The 18,419-nt window shown below is 46.8% G+C and overlaps 2 protein-coding genes and 1 pseudogene across 13 annotated transcripts in view; 1 reads left to right on the top strand and 2 right to left on the bottom strand.

Moving 5' to 3' along the window:
• The window catches only part of EXOG (exo/endonuclease G), a 52,083-nt gene extending 47,750 nt beyond the window's left edge, over positions 1 to 4,333 (bottom strand). For 7 of the 10 annotated variants that reach the window (XR_001300113.2, XR_002338207.1, XR_002338209.1 and 4 more), the window contains exon 1: positions 3,427 to 4,333. Coding sequence is in view for 2 of the 10 variants with exons in the window: in XM_021071674.1 (XP_020927333.1) it covers positions 3,427 to 3,859 (433 nt within the window). In the remaining 8 variants the exon portion in view is untranslated. Of the gene's footprint in view, positions 1 to 3,086; positions 3,174 to 3,426 lie in introns of all 10 variants that reach the window. The other 3 variants (XR_002338211.1, XM_021071675.1, XM_003132105.6) reach the window with 2 other exon arrangements.
• On the top strand, positions 4 to 894 carry LOC100516041 (annotated as a pseudogene).
• The window catches only part of ACVR2B (activin A receptor type 2B), a 38,388-nt gene continuing 26,673 nt past the window's right edge, over positions 6,705 to 18,419 (bottom strand). For 2 of the 3 annotated variants that reach the window (XM_021068594.1, XM_013981457.2), the window contains exon 11: positions 6,705 to 17,168. In XM_021068594.1, coding sequence (XP_020924253.1) covers positions 16,974 to 17,168 — 195 coding nt within the window. In that variant the 3' untranslated portion in view covers positions 6,705 to 16,973. 3 annotated transcript variants of the gene reach the window in all.

Here is an 18,419-nt window from a genome sequence, read left to right as displayed (position 1 = left end):
AAAATGAAAAAAGGGGTGGGCAGGGGTGGGGGGGGAATAACAGTTAGTGACTCTTATCAGGAACAAGACTGTAAGGAAGAGGGGTAAGTCTTACAAAGGACTGGCTCAAAGGTTTAATCAACCAGATCTCATTTTTACAATGACTTACAATGCAAAAAAAAGAGACAGCAGCTAAAATACTGGTTTTGTCTATAATCAGTTGTACAGGTCTAGCCAGGTAAACTGTAGCTATTTCATTAACTGTCAAATAAGGACATGAGGAGTTCCCACTGTGGCAGGGGTTAGGAATCCGACTGCAGTGGCTCGGGTCACTGCAGAGACAGAGGTTCCATCCTTGGCCCTGAGCAGTGGGTTAATGGATCCAGCAATGCCACAGCTGCGGCCTAGGATTCAGTCCCTGGCCCAGGAGCTTCCATATGCTGCAGATGTGGCCACCAAAAAAAATTAAAATAAAAATAAGGACCTGATCCTCCTCCAGGGAGGTTCCTTTAAATGAGAGCCAGCTGGCCGGGGCCTCCATTTACATCTGAGCAATACCTGCAATTGAGGTTTCCTCCCGGAGGCAGCTGCCTGTCAGCATGGCTCAAACCTTTGTAAACAGCAGAATCCAGCCTGGGAAGGTGGTTTTCATCAAGCCCACCTGCCCCTACTGCAGAAGGACCCAGGAGCTCCTCAGCCAACTTCCCTTCAAAGAAGGGCTTCTGGAATTTGTCGATATCACAGCCACCAGTGACACCAACGAGATTCAAGATTAACTGCAACAGCTCGAGGGAGCCAGAACGGTACCTTGGGTCTGTATCGATAAAGAGTGTATATATGGATGCACCGATCTAGTAAGCAAGCACGAGAGGGGAGCTGTTGACCCACCTGAAGCAAATTGGAGCTCTGAAATAATTACAGCAGAGCAGACCCCAAGCTGATAGGCCCCTTGAGAGCTGGATGGCACTGCAGATAATGACAGCACTTCCTGGTGGATGGACCCAGGACTACCTTCGCTCAGCTGCAACAACTGTTTACTTATAATTCTGAAATGTGCTAACCCAAATAATTGGGGGGGGGGGCGCGGATTTGGGGAGTCCAAACCAGATTTTTCTTCTGACTCCATATTAAAAGTGGATCGACTTGCCCCAAACAGGTCTGAGAAGTCCGATGGATGTCTTGGGTTTCTTGTGGATTGGCCCTTTGGGTCCAAAAGACCATGACAAGTTATGGCTTAGGATTCACTCATTAAACCCAAAGATGTTCCTTACACATACGTTTGCAAGATGTTTTTTATTTTGTTTTTTGTTTTTGCTTTTTAGGGCCGAACCTGTGACATACAGAACTTCCCAGGCTAGGGGTAGAATTGGAGCTGCAACCAGCTGCCTGTCCATGCCACAACCACAGCAAGGCCCGATCCTTAACCCACTGAGGAAGACTAGGAATTGAACCAGCATTCTCGTGGATACTAGTTGGGTTTGTTTCCGCTGAGCCAAAACGGGAACTCCTGGCACATGTTCTTAACTGTTCTCCATGTGCTGGGACTCCTCTACCTCTACACCAGTGTTTCTCAGCCAAATTTATCCCAGACCCCCTTGGGTGAATCTCTAGTTGGGTTTCTGCTACTGCCCGAAAATTATTTTGTCGAGTTTAACATTATAGACTTTTGTATGATAAAGTCAGTAGGTAGTCTGAATGTGCCTTTTCACAGTTCATGTCTCTCCCTGGCCACCATCCACACACCACACCACCCTACTTTGAGAAGAAATGCTGTGACCCAGTTTCCTGAACCTTGACAACTCACAGGTCTCATAGGAAGTGTTCAACAATGGTGTGAAGGGCCTGAGCACCCAATGTGAGAGATGCCACATGAAAAGTGAAGCACTGCTGGTCTTTACTTGGTGCCATAGGGGTCAGAGGTACAAGAGCAGGTGCTGCGGTCACGTGATAACCCTCTGCTATGTAAGGTGGTTGTCAGGCCATTCCGAACAAGTGTATTAATTGGTTTAGATTTAAATGTTACCGTGGAAAACCTGTAACTCCCTCTTCTAAGCATATGTTTGTAAAAATAGCCAAATTTGGGAAACACTGTTTAAATGATTCTCTCTCCCCCCGCCCTCACTCTGTGAAAACTCAAGAATCCTTTATCATGCAGTTTGTTCTAGAATTGCAGAATCAAGTTAGTTCCCTTCTGCAGTCTCTAGTCTGAAAATAGTTTCTTTCCTAATAAAGAAGTACCCACGGGCCGGGGAGGGGGATAAGGACCTGATCTTGCTGGTGTCTCACTGTACACAAAGTACAGTGTACTCAAAAGCAGCCAAGGAAAAACTCATGTCATTACTAGTCATTGGTATGACTAAATGGGAGAGAGCCTGCCAACTCATTATGTTTAAAGAGTTAGTGTGTGGAGTTCCCGTCGTGGCGCAGTGGTTAACGAATCCGACTAGGAACCATGAGATTGCGGTTCGATCCGAGGCCTTGCTCAGTGGGTTAACGATCCGGCCGTGAGCTGTGGTATAGGTCGCAGACACGGCTCGGATCCTGCGTTGCTGTGGCTCTGGCGTAAGCTGGCAGCTACAGCTCCAATTTGACCCCTAGTCTGGGAACCTCCATATGCGGCGGGAAGGGCCCAAGAAATGGCAAAAAGACAAAAAAAAAAGTTAGTGTGGAGACAAAAGCACAGCCTTTTAAGTATTTGTAAAGGACCATGGTTCCTCCACACTGTTTTCAATGCTCCCATACTGAAGCAGAGACACGTGCTGCAGCAAGGCAGTGGTAAAACTAGTACAATTTTTCCTAGTGAGAGAAACCAAGTACACAATGAAGAGAGAGCTGTTTTCAAAATAATCCTCTTGATGCCCTCTGCAGGTTTCAACCCACCAGGATAGCTCTCTTGCTAAATGCGAAGTATCAGAAGGACCAAGTTAAATTAGCACGACGGGGACATTAAGAGATGAGATGAGCATGAGCTCATTTACTATGTCAAATATAAGGTATCCCTGATAACCTGCGGACTTACATACTTTAAAGAAAGGCTAGCAGGTGTTCTTCATTTGAACAATGATAAAATGAGGACTACTAAATATATGTCACTCATCCGTACTTACTGGAAGCCAATTATCTGCCAGGTCCCAGGCTGAGTAAATGGTGGAGAACGAAACTGACACGGTCCGAACGGTTATGGGACTAACAATCTAGGGGAGGGCATAGTAAAACACACATGTCGAGACTAATACTTTGGTGCAAGGGGGCGGGGGCAGATCCCCAGAGGAAGGAAGTGCACAAAGGAGGCAGGCGGGACGCGACGCAGAGTGGGGGCCGGGCCGGGGAACTGGACCGCGGACAACCCGGGGCCGGATGAGTGGAGACCGCGCGCGTCTAGGGTTACGGCTGGCTCCTACCCGAGATAGGAACCCGGGCCTGAGCTCTAGGGGCCCACACACTCACCGTCCGGCTCTTTCACCGCCAACGCAGGCTCAGCGTCCCGACTCCGGAGGAACTGCACGGCAGTAAGCCCCGCTCCTGCAGCGCCCACGACAGCTCCGGCCACAAAACCACTCAAAAAGCGCCGGGAGCCACGGAAGCGGGAAGCAAAACTTTTGACAACCATCTTGCCCGCGGCACCTGCCTTTCGCCGTAGCGCATGCGCGCCCCGGAAACCTGACAGCCAATCGCTACCCTGGGGCCAAGATACGCATGCGCCCCCTGGAGTCACCTGGCCCTGAGCCTCTCCCGGAGCGCAAGGGCGTGCCTTTCCTACCAAGCCCTCGCGCGCCCCCTGGTGACAAACTTGGAGGCCCAGGGGCATCCTGTCTCCATCCTTGGTCTGCTGGATGACGGATAACAACAGCATGATGCCTTGAAGGCTCAGTATGTGCATGTACAGTCTTAAGAAGAAAATACCTTTAGTCCCACTTAATAGGTAAGTAGTAAGTCATTTTCACATGTTTACACAAAGTTCTTCAGAGCCAAAATTCCAACTCGGGTCTGATTCCAAAACCTGTGCCACATTGGATGTCTTTATAACACTTGGTTTTGAAGTCACATGGTATATAAATCATAACTTCGAAAAATAGCTTTGCACCTCCTAAGGGGTTTCTTGACAAGACAGTACTCCATGGTGGCTGAGGACTCTGAATCCAGATGCAGAGCTTTGGATCCCCACCCAACCATTTCCTTCTTAAAATAGGAATAGGAAGAGTTCCCATTGTGGCTCACTGGTAACGAACCCCACTAGTATCCATGACGATTCGGATTCCATCCCTGGCCTCGCTCAGAGGGTTAAGGATCCCACGTTGCCCTGAGCTTGGTGTAGATTCCAGATGCCGCTTGAATCCTGAGTTTTGTGGCTGTTGCTGTGACTATGGTGCAGACCGGCAGCTGTAGCTCTGATTTGACCCATAGCCTGGGAACTTCCATATGCTCTAGTGCAGCCCTATAAAGCAAAAAATAATAGTAATAATTATAATAATAATACTCTTAGGCCATAGGGTTCTTATGAGGATTAAGGGAGGCTAACGATGTAAAGTGCTTAGGGAGGGACCTGGGGCATGTTGTTAAGCGCTGCTAATGTTAGAAATTTTTATTTAGTCAACGGTTTTATCTTTTTTTGTTGTTTTTGTCTTTTTGTCTTTTTAAGGCCACACCCATGGCATATGCAGGGTCCTAGGCTAGGGGTCGAATTGGAGCTACAGCTGCCAGCCTACACCACAGCCACAGCAATGCCAGGTCATTAACCCACTGAGCAAGGTCAGGGATCACACCTGCATCCTCATGGATACTAGTCAGGTTCATTAACCAGTGAGCCATGATGGGAACTCCTGTTTTATTTATCTTGATAGAATATAAATCCAGATTGCTGAATGCTCACCAACAAAGGAAGGACATTATGTCATTGGATTTTTTTGGCCCTGTGGCATGCACAAGTTTCCAGGCCAGAGATCCAACTCAATCTACAGCAGTAACAATGCTGAATCCTTAACCTGCTGAGCCACTAGGGAACTCCAGGAAGGATGATTGTTTTCTGCACTCTCACTCACAAATAAATGGGTCTTCTTAATTTTGCAGCACAAACTCCAGCATTCCATCTGGATTTAGTTTAAGCAGGAGGCCATGTCTAATAACCAGCTGAAGTGTAGTTTTAAGTTTCATGGCCCCATGCCCCTTCCCCCTAGGAATACCTGTCATGAGGTCATTTTGTATAATCCTCAGGGCCTCTGACACTAACTAGTTGAGCCAGATCAACCAGATTCTTTTTATGGATTTTGGATCTGGAACTTTCTCAGGATAGCAAAGCTGTGACACATAAAACTGTGGCACTACCCACACAGCCTTTTTTCCAAGTAGACAACAACAGATGCATCTAGTCTCCCACTGAGCACCTCTGGAACAAGTGCTGAGACACAGGTGAAAGCTTGCAATGCTGACCCCAACTTCTAAGCCTCTGAAAGAAGCCCAGACACATCCTGCCTTTACCCAGGGCTGGGCTGACCACTTTCCCCCAGGATCCTTCTAGCAAAGCCCCCTTTCTGTTTAATGGTGTCCGTCATTTCCTACAGGGAGTTCCCTGCTGGCCTAGTGGTTAAGGATTTGGTGGTGTCACTGCTTTGGCTCAGGTTTGACCCTGGCCAGGAACCTCCACATACCACAGTCGTAGCCAAAAAAAAAAAAAAAAAAAAAAATTATTCCAAAGAGCTCCAAGCAGGTTATGTAAGGTTTATAATAAACAATGAACAAAAAAGGCACTGACCCCTCCCCCAGGATTCAAAGCTGGTGTTTCTCCGCTTAGTAAATATTAGTCATAGGCCAGAAAAATCTTTTATGTTACTACAGAAAGCAGTGAGGTGATTTCTGGGGCTTTCCTGTTTTAGTAGGGACTATCATTATTTTATTAGCAGGGAACCATGTTTTCATCTAGTGAGATAAGTCAGGAACCCTAAAATGGGGGACTGGCTTGCTGATTCAGATTGGGGGTGGGGCCCCATCACTGTATTTTTAATAGCTCAGCAAATCACCCTGGTACTCAGCCACATTTGGAAATGGCAGAGTTTGTATTGTGCAGTAGTCCTGAATATAACTTATTTTTTAGGTTTCTCTGCTCCACTTACAAAATATTGCTCAAAGTTGTCTGCAAAGTATGAGAGTAGGGGGTAGGGTTGTATGTGCGGGGATCTTGGGGGTTTGGAAGATACACCCCAGTGAAGAAACAAACTGAAAGTCCCAGGACAGTCCATTAAGGAAAAGCCCACAGTGTCTCCACCTAGGTCCTGAGCCTCTAAAGGGCAAAACTGGAAACCTGTGATTAGCCCATCCCGCAGCCTTTGGCAGCCTAGGCCCTCAGCTATTAACACTGCAAGTTAACAAACAGGAACTCTTGGGGGTGCTCAAGCTGGTCCTGTAAGTGGGAAAACATGATTTTATTTATTTCTCTTTTTATCTTTTAAGGCCACACCCATAGCATATGGAAGTTCCCAGGCTATGGGTCAAATCGGAGCTATAGCTGCCGGCCTACGCCAGAGCCACAGCAACTAGAGAACTGAGCCACATCTGTGACCTCCACCACAGCTCACACCCACCGAGCGAGGCCAGGGATCAAACCCTCGTCCTCATGGATGCCAGTTGGGTTCGTAAACCACCGCGCCACAATGGGTACTCCCCATTCTATTATTTCTAAATCCCATGAAAAGAAACCTCAATCCCCTGCATGTGATTAAAAGACAACAGGGTTTTATTATTATTATCATTTTATTTTCATATACAAAAAGATAAAACTTGAAATAGTTCTAGATTTTTCCTCCTATTCTGTTGGGGTGTGGCTGCTGCTTCACACAGGGGAAAAAACTACATTCACATCGGTTTATTTGAGGACCCAGTGCAGAGTTCAAGCAGCAAAACCCCAACGTAGCAGATCTAATTTCAAACTTGACACTCATTTCTAAAATTACCACAGTAAAAAAAGAACAAAGATCCACTGCAAATGAATGAACTATGATACAATGTTCTTTCCCAAATGTCTTCATTTTGCAACTGTAATTACACAGATGTCTGCTTTAGGCCATTTTAGATGTTTGCCGGTATGTATGTATGTATGTATGTATGTATGTATGTATGTATGTATGTGTGTGTGTGTGTGTGTGTGTGTGTGTGTGTATATAATATATATATATATATAAATCAGCACACTTTTCAAATCCAGACAGGGTTAACAGCAACAAGCTCAACTCTGTGTGTGTATATATATATATTTTTTTTAAACATGATACTTTAGTATAACTTTTGTTAATTCAGTAGTACAAGCTATTTCTGTTCTACAAAATTTTTATTTTATAGCTACAAGGTTGCAAAGTGACCTATTACATGTACATCTTCACGTATCCTGGTATATAAACAGTACTTATTGAATTTGAGCCAAAAACTAGACGTCTTTAGTTTAAGGACTTGAAGAGCTTCCTCACTTCTACAGTCTTAAATCACATCCTGGTCACATTTCCAGAGTTTGCAAATGACTCATCATTGTAAACCACGAGAAACAGGTGAATCCAAACTTTTAATTACAGTTTTATATACAAGTTAGGTAACACAGCTCAATAAGACTTCGCTATCCATCCTAAACCCAACACACACATTCTCCGCTAAGTTATTAGACAAGTCTTAGGTTTTCCTTCTTTTCCTTACAAATAATATACAAATTTAGAAGTTGCTGGTAAAACTAATATATAAAATGGCAAATGAGAAATGACATCTTCTGTTGGTTGCAAAGTTGGTCCTGCAAATGTTATACTCTGCTGTGTTCTTTGTGCGTTACATGCAGAAGCTCTTTTCAGAAGAATTGACATCAAACTCAATATAAGTTTAATTTACAGTACTGTATGAAGTCATTCAGATTCAAGGACAAATGTGGAAAAATATTAACATGTGAAAAATCCGGCCTGATGCTACCATTAAGGTCATGTCAAATTCATAAGCAGATTCTTTTGTACAGTTGAAAAATGGCATTGTGTGGATTTGTGGCATGGAACTGAAATCTAAAAGTGTGTTTCTCACCTGCGGTAACCCTCACCCCCAATTCTCAAGTACCACTCAATTTTCTTTGCATTTTTACAGAATTCTAGAGAAAAAAAGGGGGTGGGGAGGAAAAAGACGCTGGCATTTCAACAATTCCTCCCCTCACAGGAGGTCTTCATGCTTTTGGATGAGGTTGCCTAAGACTCTCTGTGCCATCACTGCCTCCCAGACAGCCTTCAACAATGTCTTGAACACATTCCAAATCAAAACCCAGATGTTGCCTAATCTTTCCTCCTCTCACCTCTGTCACTGCTGGTAAAATTTCGATGAGCGCGTTTTTCCCTTGTGGAGAAATTATTTGGCTAAACATACACTGAGCTCGTGGCAGTGCGCTGAGAACAGCCCAGTTAGGCTAAAGCGCTTGCAGGAACTGAAGCCAACAGTCCCCAAACAGCAGAGACCAGACGCTTCGAGGGTTGAGTCAGAACCCAGTGTAGACACACTGACCCTGGTGTCCCATGGTCAACAGGGCGGCCCAGGCAGGCAGCCCACGCTCAGTAGGGCTGAGTTACCACTTTAAACTTGGTCTGCCATCTGTGCCCCAGAGACAAAGATTCAGATATGGTGACTGCTGGTTAATTAAACTTTCTGAACTGGTAAAAAAGGCTCTTTAAAAAATATATATATATATTTATTTAAAATACATCAAAATGACAAACAGCCACATCCCGCAAGGCAGAATTTCACAGCAACATATGCTACAGACGTCTTCCCGAAATGCACTGTGGTGGATGGGGGCGGTTTTCAATCCTGCCATTTAAGGGAATGTTCTACATTTGAGCTTTAGTGACTGGAAATGGGTCACAAAGAGTGCATTTTCAGAACTCATTTGTGTACAAGACCAGCCAGTTGAATCACTTTGCCTATTCAGACACGAGAATACTGAAAATGGCAGAATTCAAAGAGGAACCAGGAAGCACCGTTCAGATGACACTCTAGACCCATCCCACCACAGGACTGTGAAGAACTTGCCAGGAGCCCCCTTTTCAATCCTCAGGAAGAGTTTTACTTTAAAACAAATTAAGTACCCATACTCAGCAGCGTTCCTGCGTGTATGTCATAAGCCTGCGGTTTCGAGAGGACCCAGATGGTGACACTGTTCAACACGAGGTCTGAGGTAACTGGTTCTTAAAACATCTGGAGCACAGAACTGCATCCAGAAAATACAGCTGGGAAAAAGGAAAAAGGTGGGGCTTCGGGCTAGAAAAGACAAGTAGAAAAAAGCCTACAGCAGTTGCTTTTGGGGGGAGGCAGGTGACAAAAACAAAGGCACAACAGAATTACATTCCAAGACGTGTGGCTAGAGAGCAGAGAAATGCTCTCAGATGGGGAATAGGAAAAAAGGACCCGGGGCTGGTTCCCAGAGTGCTCCTGAATCTGCCAAAACGAAATTCATTCAAGTATATAAAAGGGGCAGTGTAAAACTTTACTCCCAAACAGACCGAATAAAAGCACAGTCGGTCTGCCATGACTCATTAGGGACTCTCCTGACAACACTGTCCCAACCAGCACGTCCAAACACAGCGCTGAAGCCAGTAGGTGGGGTCTAGGGGCCAAGCCTCCAGCAATTAGGGATACAGAGAGTTAGCACATGACTCAATTCCCATACATCCCCATCAAAAAGGCTCATCCCAGTAACCATCCACTCTCTACCCCCAAATCAAAAGGCTGACATGACTGCCTTCCATGTGATGGCACTGATGCTAACCTCTGTAGGAAGAGCAGGAAAACCTTGTAGACACTGGACAGATGCCCTGCGGGTACAGGGTTCTGAGCTTCCTCCATGGGCTCCTGGGGTCAGTAGCCAGACGAAAGCAGGGAGCCAGCCCAGCCCCTCACCTCCAACCAAACAGCCCTGATGGAGAAGACGGGCCTGGCAGTGCTCCATTTAATCTGATTTCTGTGTCCACACACAGCCCTCCCCCTTTCTGAATAATTACTCCACTGGAAATTCTGTCCTTGAAAACTGGCTAATTTGGTCCTAGATCATTCAGTCTGGTAGATTTCTCAAGTCACCAAATCCTCATTTCAAATGTTTGTAGCCTGAATCTTATTCTAGCCCCAACCTACCCCAACCTGCACCCCCATACAATTTCTGTTCAAAACGCTGTCACACTGCTACACCCAAGAGAGTAACTGACAAACTAATTATTAAACTCAGAACGCTTTGTTCAAAAGAAACCTCAGGAGGAAGTGCAATTGTAAAGCACACCACAGGCTCCTCTCGCCTCTCCCCAGGCCCTCTCCTCCCAGCCTGCAAGGAGCAGAACCAAGCATCCAAGTACCATGCAGACTCTCCTATATGCAGACAGCCACAAGCAGAGTTTTCACCAAACAAGACCCAAAGATAGATTGCAATCTGCCAGTGTATCAACGAGAACCCGAAGGGGCGCTAACTGAAAGCTCCACACCACTCGCTCCAGTGTGCATTTATCTTAAAAGGTAAAGCTTATTACTCTGATTACAAATTCATTTTTACTCAAACTCACTAGACTTTATAAAAATAATCTGTGGTATAAAACAATCTCCACACTGTGCAGAAGAATCTGTCAAATGATTTAACTAAATATATATGGAGTGCTATAGATTTCTTAAAGTAAAATTTCAAGTGTTGTATCTCTATTATATACCCTAGACTCTTATTTACAATGCTACCTCACGACATTCCAACAACACAAACGTGATTGGAGAGTCAGGCAATGAGCCCACACCCAAACAACAGCAGAAACTCCCAGGACTCACGTCAGAATTCATCCATTTGCCAAGATACCCATCCTCACCTGCCTGAAAAGCCCTGGCTAATGGGTCATTTTTTTTTTTAACAACTGTGAGCTTAAAAAATGTAAACTGTGCAAATGAATGGAACGCTTTTCTGCAGATGTCCAGAAGAGCCCACGAGTGTAGAATCCACTGTATACACACACACACACACATACACACACACACACACACACACACGTCTGTGTGTGCATTTCTTGTTAGTGTCCTGTAGTTGGCTCGCAGTAGTTCTCAGAACTGCCTAGGCCCCGGACAATCTAAAGACTCTCTTAGAGAAGAGAGGGCAGCGCGGGGCCCACCACACATGTGGGCATTCAGAGAAAATGCATTCTAGTTCATGAGGGAAAAACACTTGTGTTATCACTACGAGCTGCCATAGGAGCAAATAAAATATCACTGGTTTTGGCACTAGGGGGATACGTGGAGGACCACAATGAAAAAATCCTGCTTCATTCACACTGGGAGCATACCATCATGAAAATATAAGAGCTTGGTAAAAATTTAAATAGTGGTAAATCCTTTAAATTCAAAATCTTGTCCACACCAAAGTTTACAGTGGACCCAAAATAAGTATAAAATAGGAATATTCAAAATATCCCACTATGTAATTTGGATTATATCTTGATGATAATTTATAAGCTTCTTGGACCTACTACAGCTGTCTCTCTATGTGTGTGGTGGGGCTGGGGGAAAGGGGGGGGGGTTTACCAAAATCCACAGATGCTCAAAACTCTTATATAAAATGATGTAAGGTTTGCATATAACCTCCACAGATCCCGCCCCCCCCCCACCCGTACACTTTTATTTATTTACACTTATTTTTTTGGCCACGCCTGAGGCATGCAGACATTCCCAGGCCAGGGAGCAAACCTGAGCCACAGCAATGACCCAAACCAGCGCAATGACAATGTCAGATCCTTAATTTGCTGAGCGACCAGGGAACTCCCTTCCCATATACTTTAAATCGGCTCTAGATTGCTTAGAATACCTTATAATATAAATACTATGTAAATAGTTGCCAGTAGATGGCAAATTCAGGTTGTGATTTTCAGAATATTCTGTCAATTTTTTTCCCAAATGTTTTTGATGCAAGGTGTTGAACCCACGAATGAGAAACCTGTGGACACAGAGGGGCAACGGTAATTGTTTTTAAAGTGTGGCTGAATCAAATGAATTAATTTCCAAGGGGGAGGGAGCATTTTAAACTTCAGTTTCCTTTTGCTACAAAACTAAATCATCATCTTAAAAAACTTCCCCAAGCCTCCTAAAGGTTTGAGATACATTCATAGGTGAATTGCTGGTTACAAATTAACTATCAAGAATCTTAAAGAACTATGCCTATAACCCTGAATTCATTAAACGTTTACAGATCTAGACTGAGAAGATATATAAACAGATCATCAACTGAATTACTGGGCCTCTTTCTTTACTCTAAACATTACTCTTGACCAAAACTTAAACTCGTCATTACTAGGCTGACCAGGCTGAACATATTAGCTGCTGAGTATTTTACTAGTTCAGCTTCTGTAAACAGCCACTGACCTAGGAAAATTCAAGTCACCTAAACAAAGACAAAAAGCCAGTTTGCCCTCTTTCCTTTCTGGCTGCTTGCCCTGGACTAGGGTGGGGCAGGGGTGGGGGGTGGGGTGGAGTGTCAATTCTCTGTGCTTCTTAGAAAGGTGTGGTCTGAGGACCCTGAACTGTGAACCAGGCAGGCCTGGATTCTCTCTAAAGATTCAAAACCCAACCAGCTATTGAAATAGCTGGCACCGACAATCAAACACTTGGAAAGTGCTAATTTAGGTATTTTTCTTGTGAGCCAAGTTTTCTGGATTAATGCTTGGCTATTCAACTTCTAGTACCAATTCTAAAAACTTATATACCTATGCTTATTAAATTACTAAAAAACACCATCAAATCCTCGTATTACCAATAGATGCTGTCAACTTTACGTAGCATTCTAAAAAAGGCAAAGTTCCACTTGCAAGAGGGCCAGCCAGTCCTCCCACCCTGGATGGCACAGCTGCTTCCCTGACCTCAAGGCTCAGGGCACAGGGGCCATATGACGGGCTTTCTGAGCCCCACATAGCACATGGTGGACCCTCAACGCACAGCTGAGCTTGCCACCAAGGAAACGGCGAACACGCAGCACAAGCACTCAGTGCAGAGTGGCAGGGCAAGAAGGTGGCCAAGTAGAGAGAAAGGGGCCAGAGCAGCATTGCAGGGTCACATGCTCAGCTTCCTAAAAGCATGACTCGACAGGAGGGCTGGCCCCTAGGGGCAGGGAAGAACCATCTCAGTGGCCTGCAGATAACAGAGCTTTTCTCTTAGCTGAGAACATGGGGGGGAGGGGGCTGCTTATTAAGCATCCTGGCAGTGTTTGGAGGCTGGACAAGGTCCTTCTTGTTCTGACACATGCTCCTCATCCAGACAGGATGCATTCTGAGTCAGTCTCCCCACCAGGACTAGGACTGATCCCCCAAACCTGGCACTACTGAGAGCCAACAGGACAGGAAGGCCACTCTGCGCACAAGGCTGATGGAGCTCATGTTTCCACACAGTCGGGCCTCCCTTCCTCCTACGAACAGTTCAGCCCCTGAACCCAAGTAATTCACTCAAAGGACCCTAGGCAGGGACCAACACCTGGGGAGAAAACCCAGCTCACGCCAGCCCTGGGATGCGCAAATGACTATGTCTTTAAGATTCTTCTGCTGGACACTGTGACACAGTTGGCTGTCCAGGTCTCTTCCTTCCCCTGCTCACTCCTGGATCTCTCTGGCTCAGGATTATCACCCCACAGTGATCACGGGTGTTTCCAAACAGAACATATTCTCCCCACAAGTCCCCCCCACAGCCAGGAGTCTGCTCGGATGACAGTACACCAGCAAGGACAGGATGGGGGTCCTGGGCCACTTCTGTCCCCTGACACGGCCACCAGGGACGAGGCAGGAAAAACAATGAATGCCAGCCTTGATATCCACCGGTCCTCCACAGAGCTTGGCAGGGAAGAAAGGTGCATCGGTGATCTGAGGCTCCCCAGAAGTGGAGCCTGTGTGCAGTCTTTGTGGAAGAGAGCCCAGGCAGAGGCCTCACAGCCCAGTCAACACAAACCAGAGCTCTGGATGGTCCACTTCCCAGAAAATACGCGGCAACAGACATAACATACATAACGCATGAGGCGAAAGACCCACCAGGCCCCCAGCGGCACGCCCTGGAAGGAGACACCCACCTTCTCCTAGCTGTGAGCACCGTCAGGGGCACAGCTCGTGGGGAAAGGCCACCAGAGGCCACAAGAACTGCACCCCTCAACCCTCCCCTCTGCCCAGCCAGGCCACACAGGGGCCACCTCTGGATTCCTTACTCTGGGGCCAAGGCCCCAAAGGGAGCGACAATGACTGAGCACAGGGTCAGCAAAGAGGGAGCCTCCCCAGACAAAAGGCCTCCCCTGCCCGGCCTGCCTGCCCTGCAGGTCCCACAGCACAGCCCCGCACAGGCCCCCACAGCCAGGTCCAAACTTGCTCTCACAAGAACCAAGCCAGCACACAAAGGAAAAAGCGCCCAGGGGAAATCTAAAATGGAACAGAGAGGCTGGGGTTTAGTGTTCCACACCGAGTAGGGTAGGATCGGGGACTTGATCATCCCCCTAGAAAATAAGCTACATTTGTTAGGGGTTTATTTGTTTCTTCTGAGGGTTGAAAAGTAGAGATGCCTGGCACTGCCTGAGGAGAAAGCTGGAGAAATCAGATATGGCACTTTTCAATAAATATTTTAAAGCTTCTGAAAGAAATAAGTGGAAAAGAAAAGCAACTGCTGTAAGGCCCATTTTGCTGTAAAAATTATTCTGAGGGAAGAAAAATACCACACCACAAAATACTTTAAAAGAGAAAAGACGAAAAAGACAAATAACTTAACAACAACAACGAAAAACAAAAACCTGTCCCTGTAGCCACCTTGCCAGCTCACATTCTGACACATGAAGCAAAAACTGAGCTCTGAGAGGGAAGCTAACTTGCCCCCCACAGCACCCTATGCCCAGACACGCAGAGAGACGGACACAGCCCAGGGGCCCCAGACCCCACGCAGCACACGGCACTGAGCCCTCACCACACAGACATGTTGTCACAGACTGGCCCGGGCGCTGTGGATCCAGAGACCCACGGATCAACTCCACAAGCACTGCTGCTCATTTACTTAAGAAATCAAGTCTCAAGCCAAATTACCTCACACGGGTCTAAGGGCCACAGTGCTATCAAGTGAAAGTGGGGCCACCCGTCAGGTCCAGGGAAACATCGGAACCTCCAAATAACTCAGGAAGAGGCGCCGCCTCCCATCCTCATCCAAGCCAATCTCTCCCTATCTCCCCATCGCCCACCAACTTGCCTGCCCTCAAGTTAAGAGATCCAGTTTTCAAATAAAATGGTCTAAAGAAACTGGAAGGAAAAGCCTTCACAAAGAAGAGTGATGAATGCCCAGACTCGGCCCAGACAGCCAACCTACAGTTGATGACAGTTATTTACAAGGGGGCGTTATCAAAGAAAAATGGTAGCACTCCCTAGAAGACTCACAACTTTTTTTTCTTTTTCTCTATTTCTTTTAAACTTTGTCATAAAAGCCAACTTACATTAAAATATACTTACTACAAGACAACACAACTAATAAAATATATAATAAACTTACACAAGTAGAAAATTCTGAGGTATTTCTGGTTTGAGGTGGTCTGTGGTCGTGAAGATTCAATTCTTTTACTTTTCAAAATTTAAACCTCGGAAGCCACATAGCAAAGCATGTGTGTATATGTGGATGTGTGTGTTTTGTTTTTTAAAAAAATTTGCATGTTTCATAAATTAAAAAAAATTCAAATGTTGAAACAGCAGCATTAGGAACATTCACTGACTAGAGCAAGGCTATGGCATAATAGAGACAGTTTTTCGAGTATGCACCTCTTTAAGGGGTCTGGAGAAAGCTATGTCCACGTACCACATGAAGGGACAGTGATGTCACCACACAGGGCAGAGCCAGTGCTGCAGGACTCTGGGGCTCTCCAGAGAGGCAGGCCTTGGCAGGCCCCACCCAGGAAATCCTCTCACCCTGCTTGTGCAGGGCGCCCCCCCATGGGCATTTCCCTGAACTGCTCCAGGAGGAAGCAAGGTACAAATTTCAACTTTTCCTCCATTAAAGATATTTACAGTATCACGTCTTAATGAAGAACATACTCAGTAAAACGTGATGATTTCTACCCTTGCCTAACCTTAAAATCAGGGCAGAAAAAAATGTTCTCTCCTACGCCCAAGCCCAAATTAGTGGAAAAAACTGGTCAGGGCCAACAGGTGGGTCAAAGCCACACCTGACTTCAGACTTTCTCCAAACCCCACTCTCGCTGTTAATGCTCAGCCTCCTCACAATCCTTCCCCGCGATTCCTGGTTACCTGAGAAGTAGTCTCATGGCCAAGGATGTTGCTCCGAATGTGCCCGAGTCCAGTGTAGCTGTGCCCCCACCCCCCACCCCCAGCTCTGTCCTCCCCTTCCAGCTCCAGTCCAAACCATCCTCATCTTCAGCCCAGTTTTCCTCGGTCAGGACAACACCCGTTAATCCGTGAAAGACACGTCTGCTGCTTCTTCAACTCACTGTCTAAAAAGGGGAAAAAAGAGTAAAAGGGACAGGGCAGGGGGATGGGGGCAGAGGGAACCTCCTCCTTTGAGGAAGATGTGTTCTTATGTAACAGTCTTCAAAGGTTTCTCTAGGTAGAGTTTGCAGCATTAAGGTTCCTAAGACAGGAGATGGGTTTCTTTGTGTCACAGATTCTGAGACGACAAACAAAGAGAAAGCGGGAAAAATGAACCCCGAGGGCGGGAGGTGGCCGAGGCTCTTCAGCGGCGCTGGTTCGGCATTCACAGCTCAGCACCTCAGCGCCTGCTGACGTGTCCACTGTTTGCGATACAGTAGAGCAATGTGCTGGTAAAAACTGATCCAATCCCAAAAATAATATTAATAATAATAATTATAATAATTATAATAATAATAAAGTCAAGGTAAAATAGCAGCTGCATTTTATGTGTTTGTTGGTGTTATGGGATTTCCAAAACAAAACACAACTTTTCTTTCTCCTTTCCTCTTCAGAGCCACTGAGTCTGGAGGTCCACGTGTCCTGGGCTTAGATGCTCGACTCCTTAGGGGGCAGATCCACATTGGTGACAGAGGTCACCAGGGAGACAAGGCAGTCCGAGGTAGTGCCGTTGACCGACCTCCGGATCAGGGACACCCGCTCCTCCACGCAGCCCGCCGACAGGCGAGCCTCTGCGTCGTGGTCCCAGCACTCCTCGATGGTCACACAGAGCTGGGCCAGGCCCTGCACCACAGCGGGAAAGAGGAAAAAGACTCCCTTGCTAGTGGCCCTCAGTGAGGACAAGCAAACTGGAGATGTTTCTGAGGACCAGGCAGAGCCCACCGGCCCACCCGCAGGGAACTGGGGGGGAGCTCCCCGGCCGGCAGTCACCATCCTGAGCTCAACGGCCTCCTTCACAGCCAGCGACACAGAAAGTAGGGGAACCCAGGGCCCTCCTGGGGCGAACACGACTGCCTGCTGTTTGAAAATTGCAGAGCAGCAATTTTCAAACTAAATCTCAGGAGAAGTCCATATCACACAAGGGCCCAAGCACAGTCACAGTGGGGACGGAGGAGGGCTGCATCCCACAGCCCCGGATCCCTCCCCAAAGCCCAGGGACAAAGCTTGACACCATGTGCTGGAACCAACTGTGAGGAGCTGGGAAGGCAGCAGGACGGGCAAACTGTCCTCTTCTAGGAGCTCTCGGCTGGCTTAGCACCAGGCCACACTCGGATCTCCCTGGACCTGCTCCCCACCAGGGAACTGGATTGGCAACCCCAGCATCTCTGCCCCGGGAGACTGAGAAGTCTCAGACAGAGGATCAGACTTTTTTTTTTTTTTTTGCTTTTTAGGACGATACCCGAGGCATATAGAAGTTCCCAGGCTAGGGGTTGAACTGGAGCTGCAGCTGCCAGCCTATGCCAGAGCCACAGCAACATCAGATCCCAGCCGCGTCTGCGACCTACACCACAGCTCATGGCAATGCTGGATCCTTAACCCACTGAGCAAGGCCAGGGATCAAACGCGCAACTTCATGGTTCCTAGTCGGATTCATTTCTGCTGCGCCACGACGGGAACTCCCTAGAGGGTCAGATCCTGGCCCAGCTTTCCTCTCCCCATGCCCGATTTTTCTCCACATGCATGCAGTCTTGGGTTCCAGGGACAGCACAGTAGCTGAACTTGGCTTTCACAGTGCGACCCCTAACTACCCCTGACCATATGGTAAGAGTACTAGCCCCTAGAACCCCCAAGGATGTCCTTTTTCAAAATAAACCCTGGGGGAGCAGGGGAAGGACTCAATGGAGCCAAAGGCAAATACCCTTCTAAGATAGGTAACCATTTACATTGCTGGGGGCTTCTGTACAGTATCCCCGATGTGGAGGGGCTCAAGTGCCATGTGGCTCAGCCCAGGCTCAGAAAATGATGAGGGCAGAGAACAGAGATTACTTCGTCAGAGCTAACTCATGTTAAACACTCATGTGATAGGTGTCCCGC

The sequence above is a fragment of the Sus scrofa genome, chromosome 13, assembly GCF_000003025.6.
Source record: "Sus scrofa isolate TJ Tabasco breed Duroc chromosome 13, Sscrofa11.1, whole genome shotgun sequence".
NCBI lineage: Eukaryota > Metazoa > Chordata > Mammalia > Artiodactyla > Suidae > Sus > Sus scrofa.
Note: the sequence above shows the minus strand (reverse complement) of the source record. Positions and strands in the feature narration are given on the sequence as shown.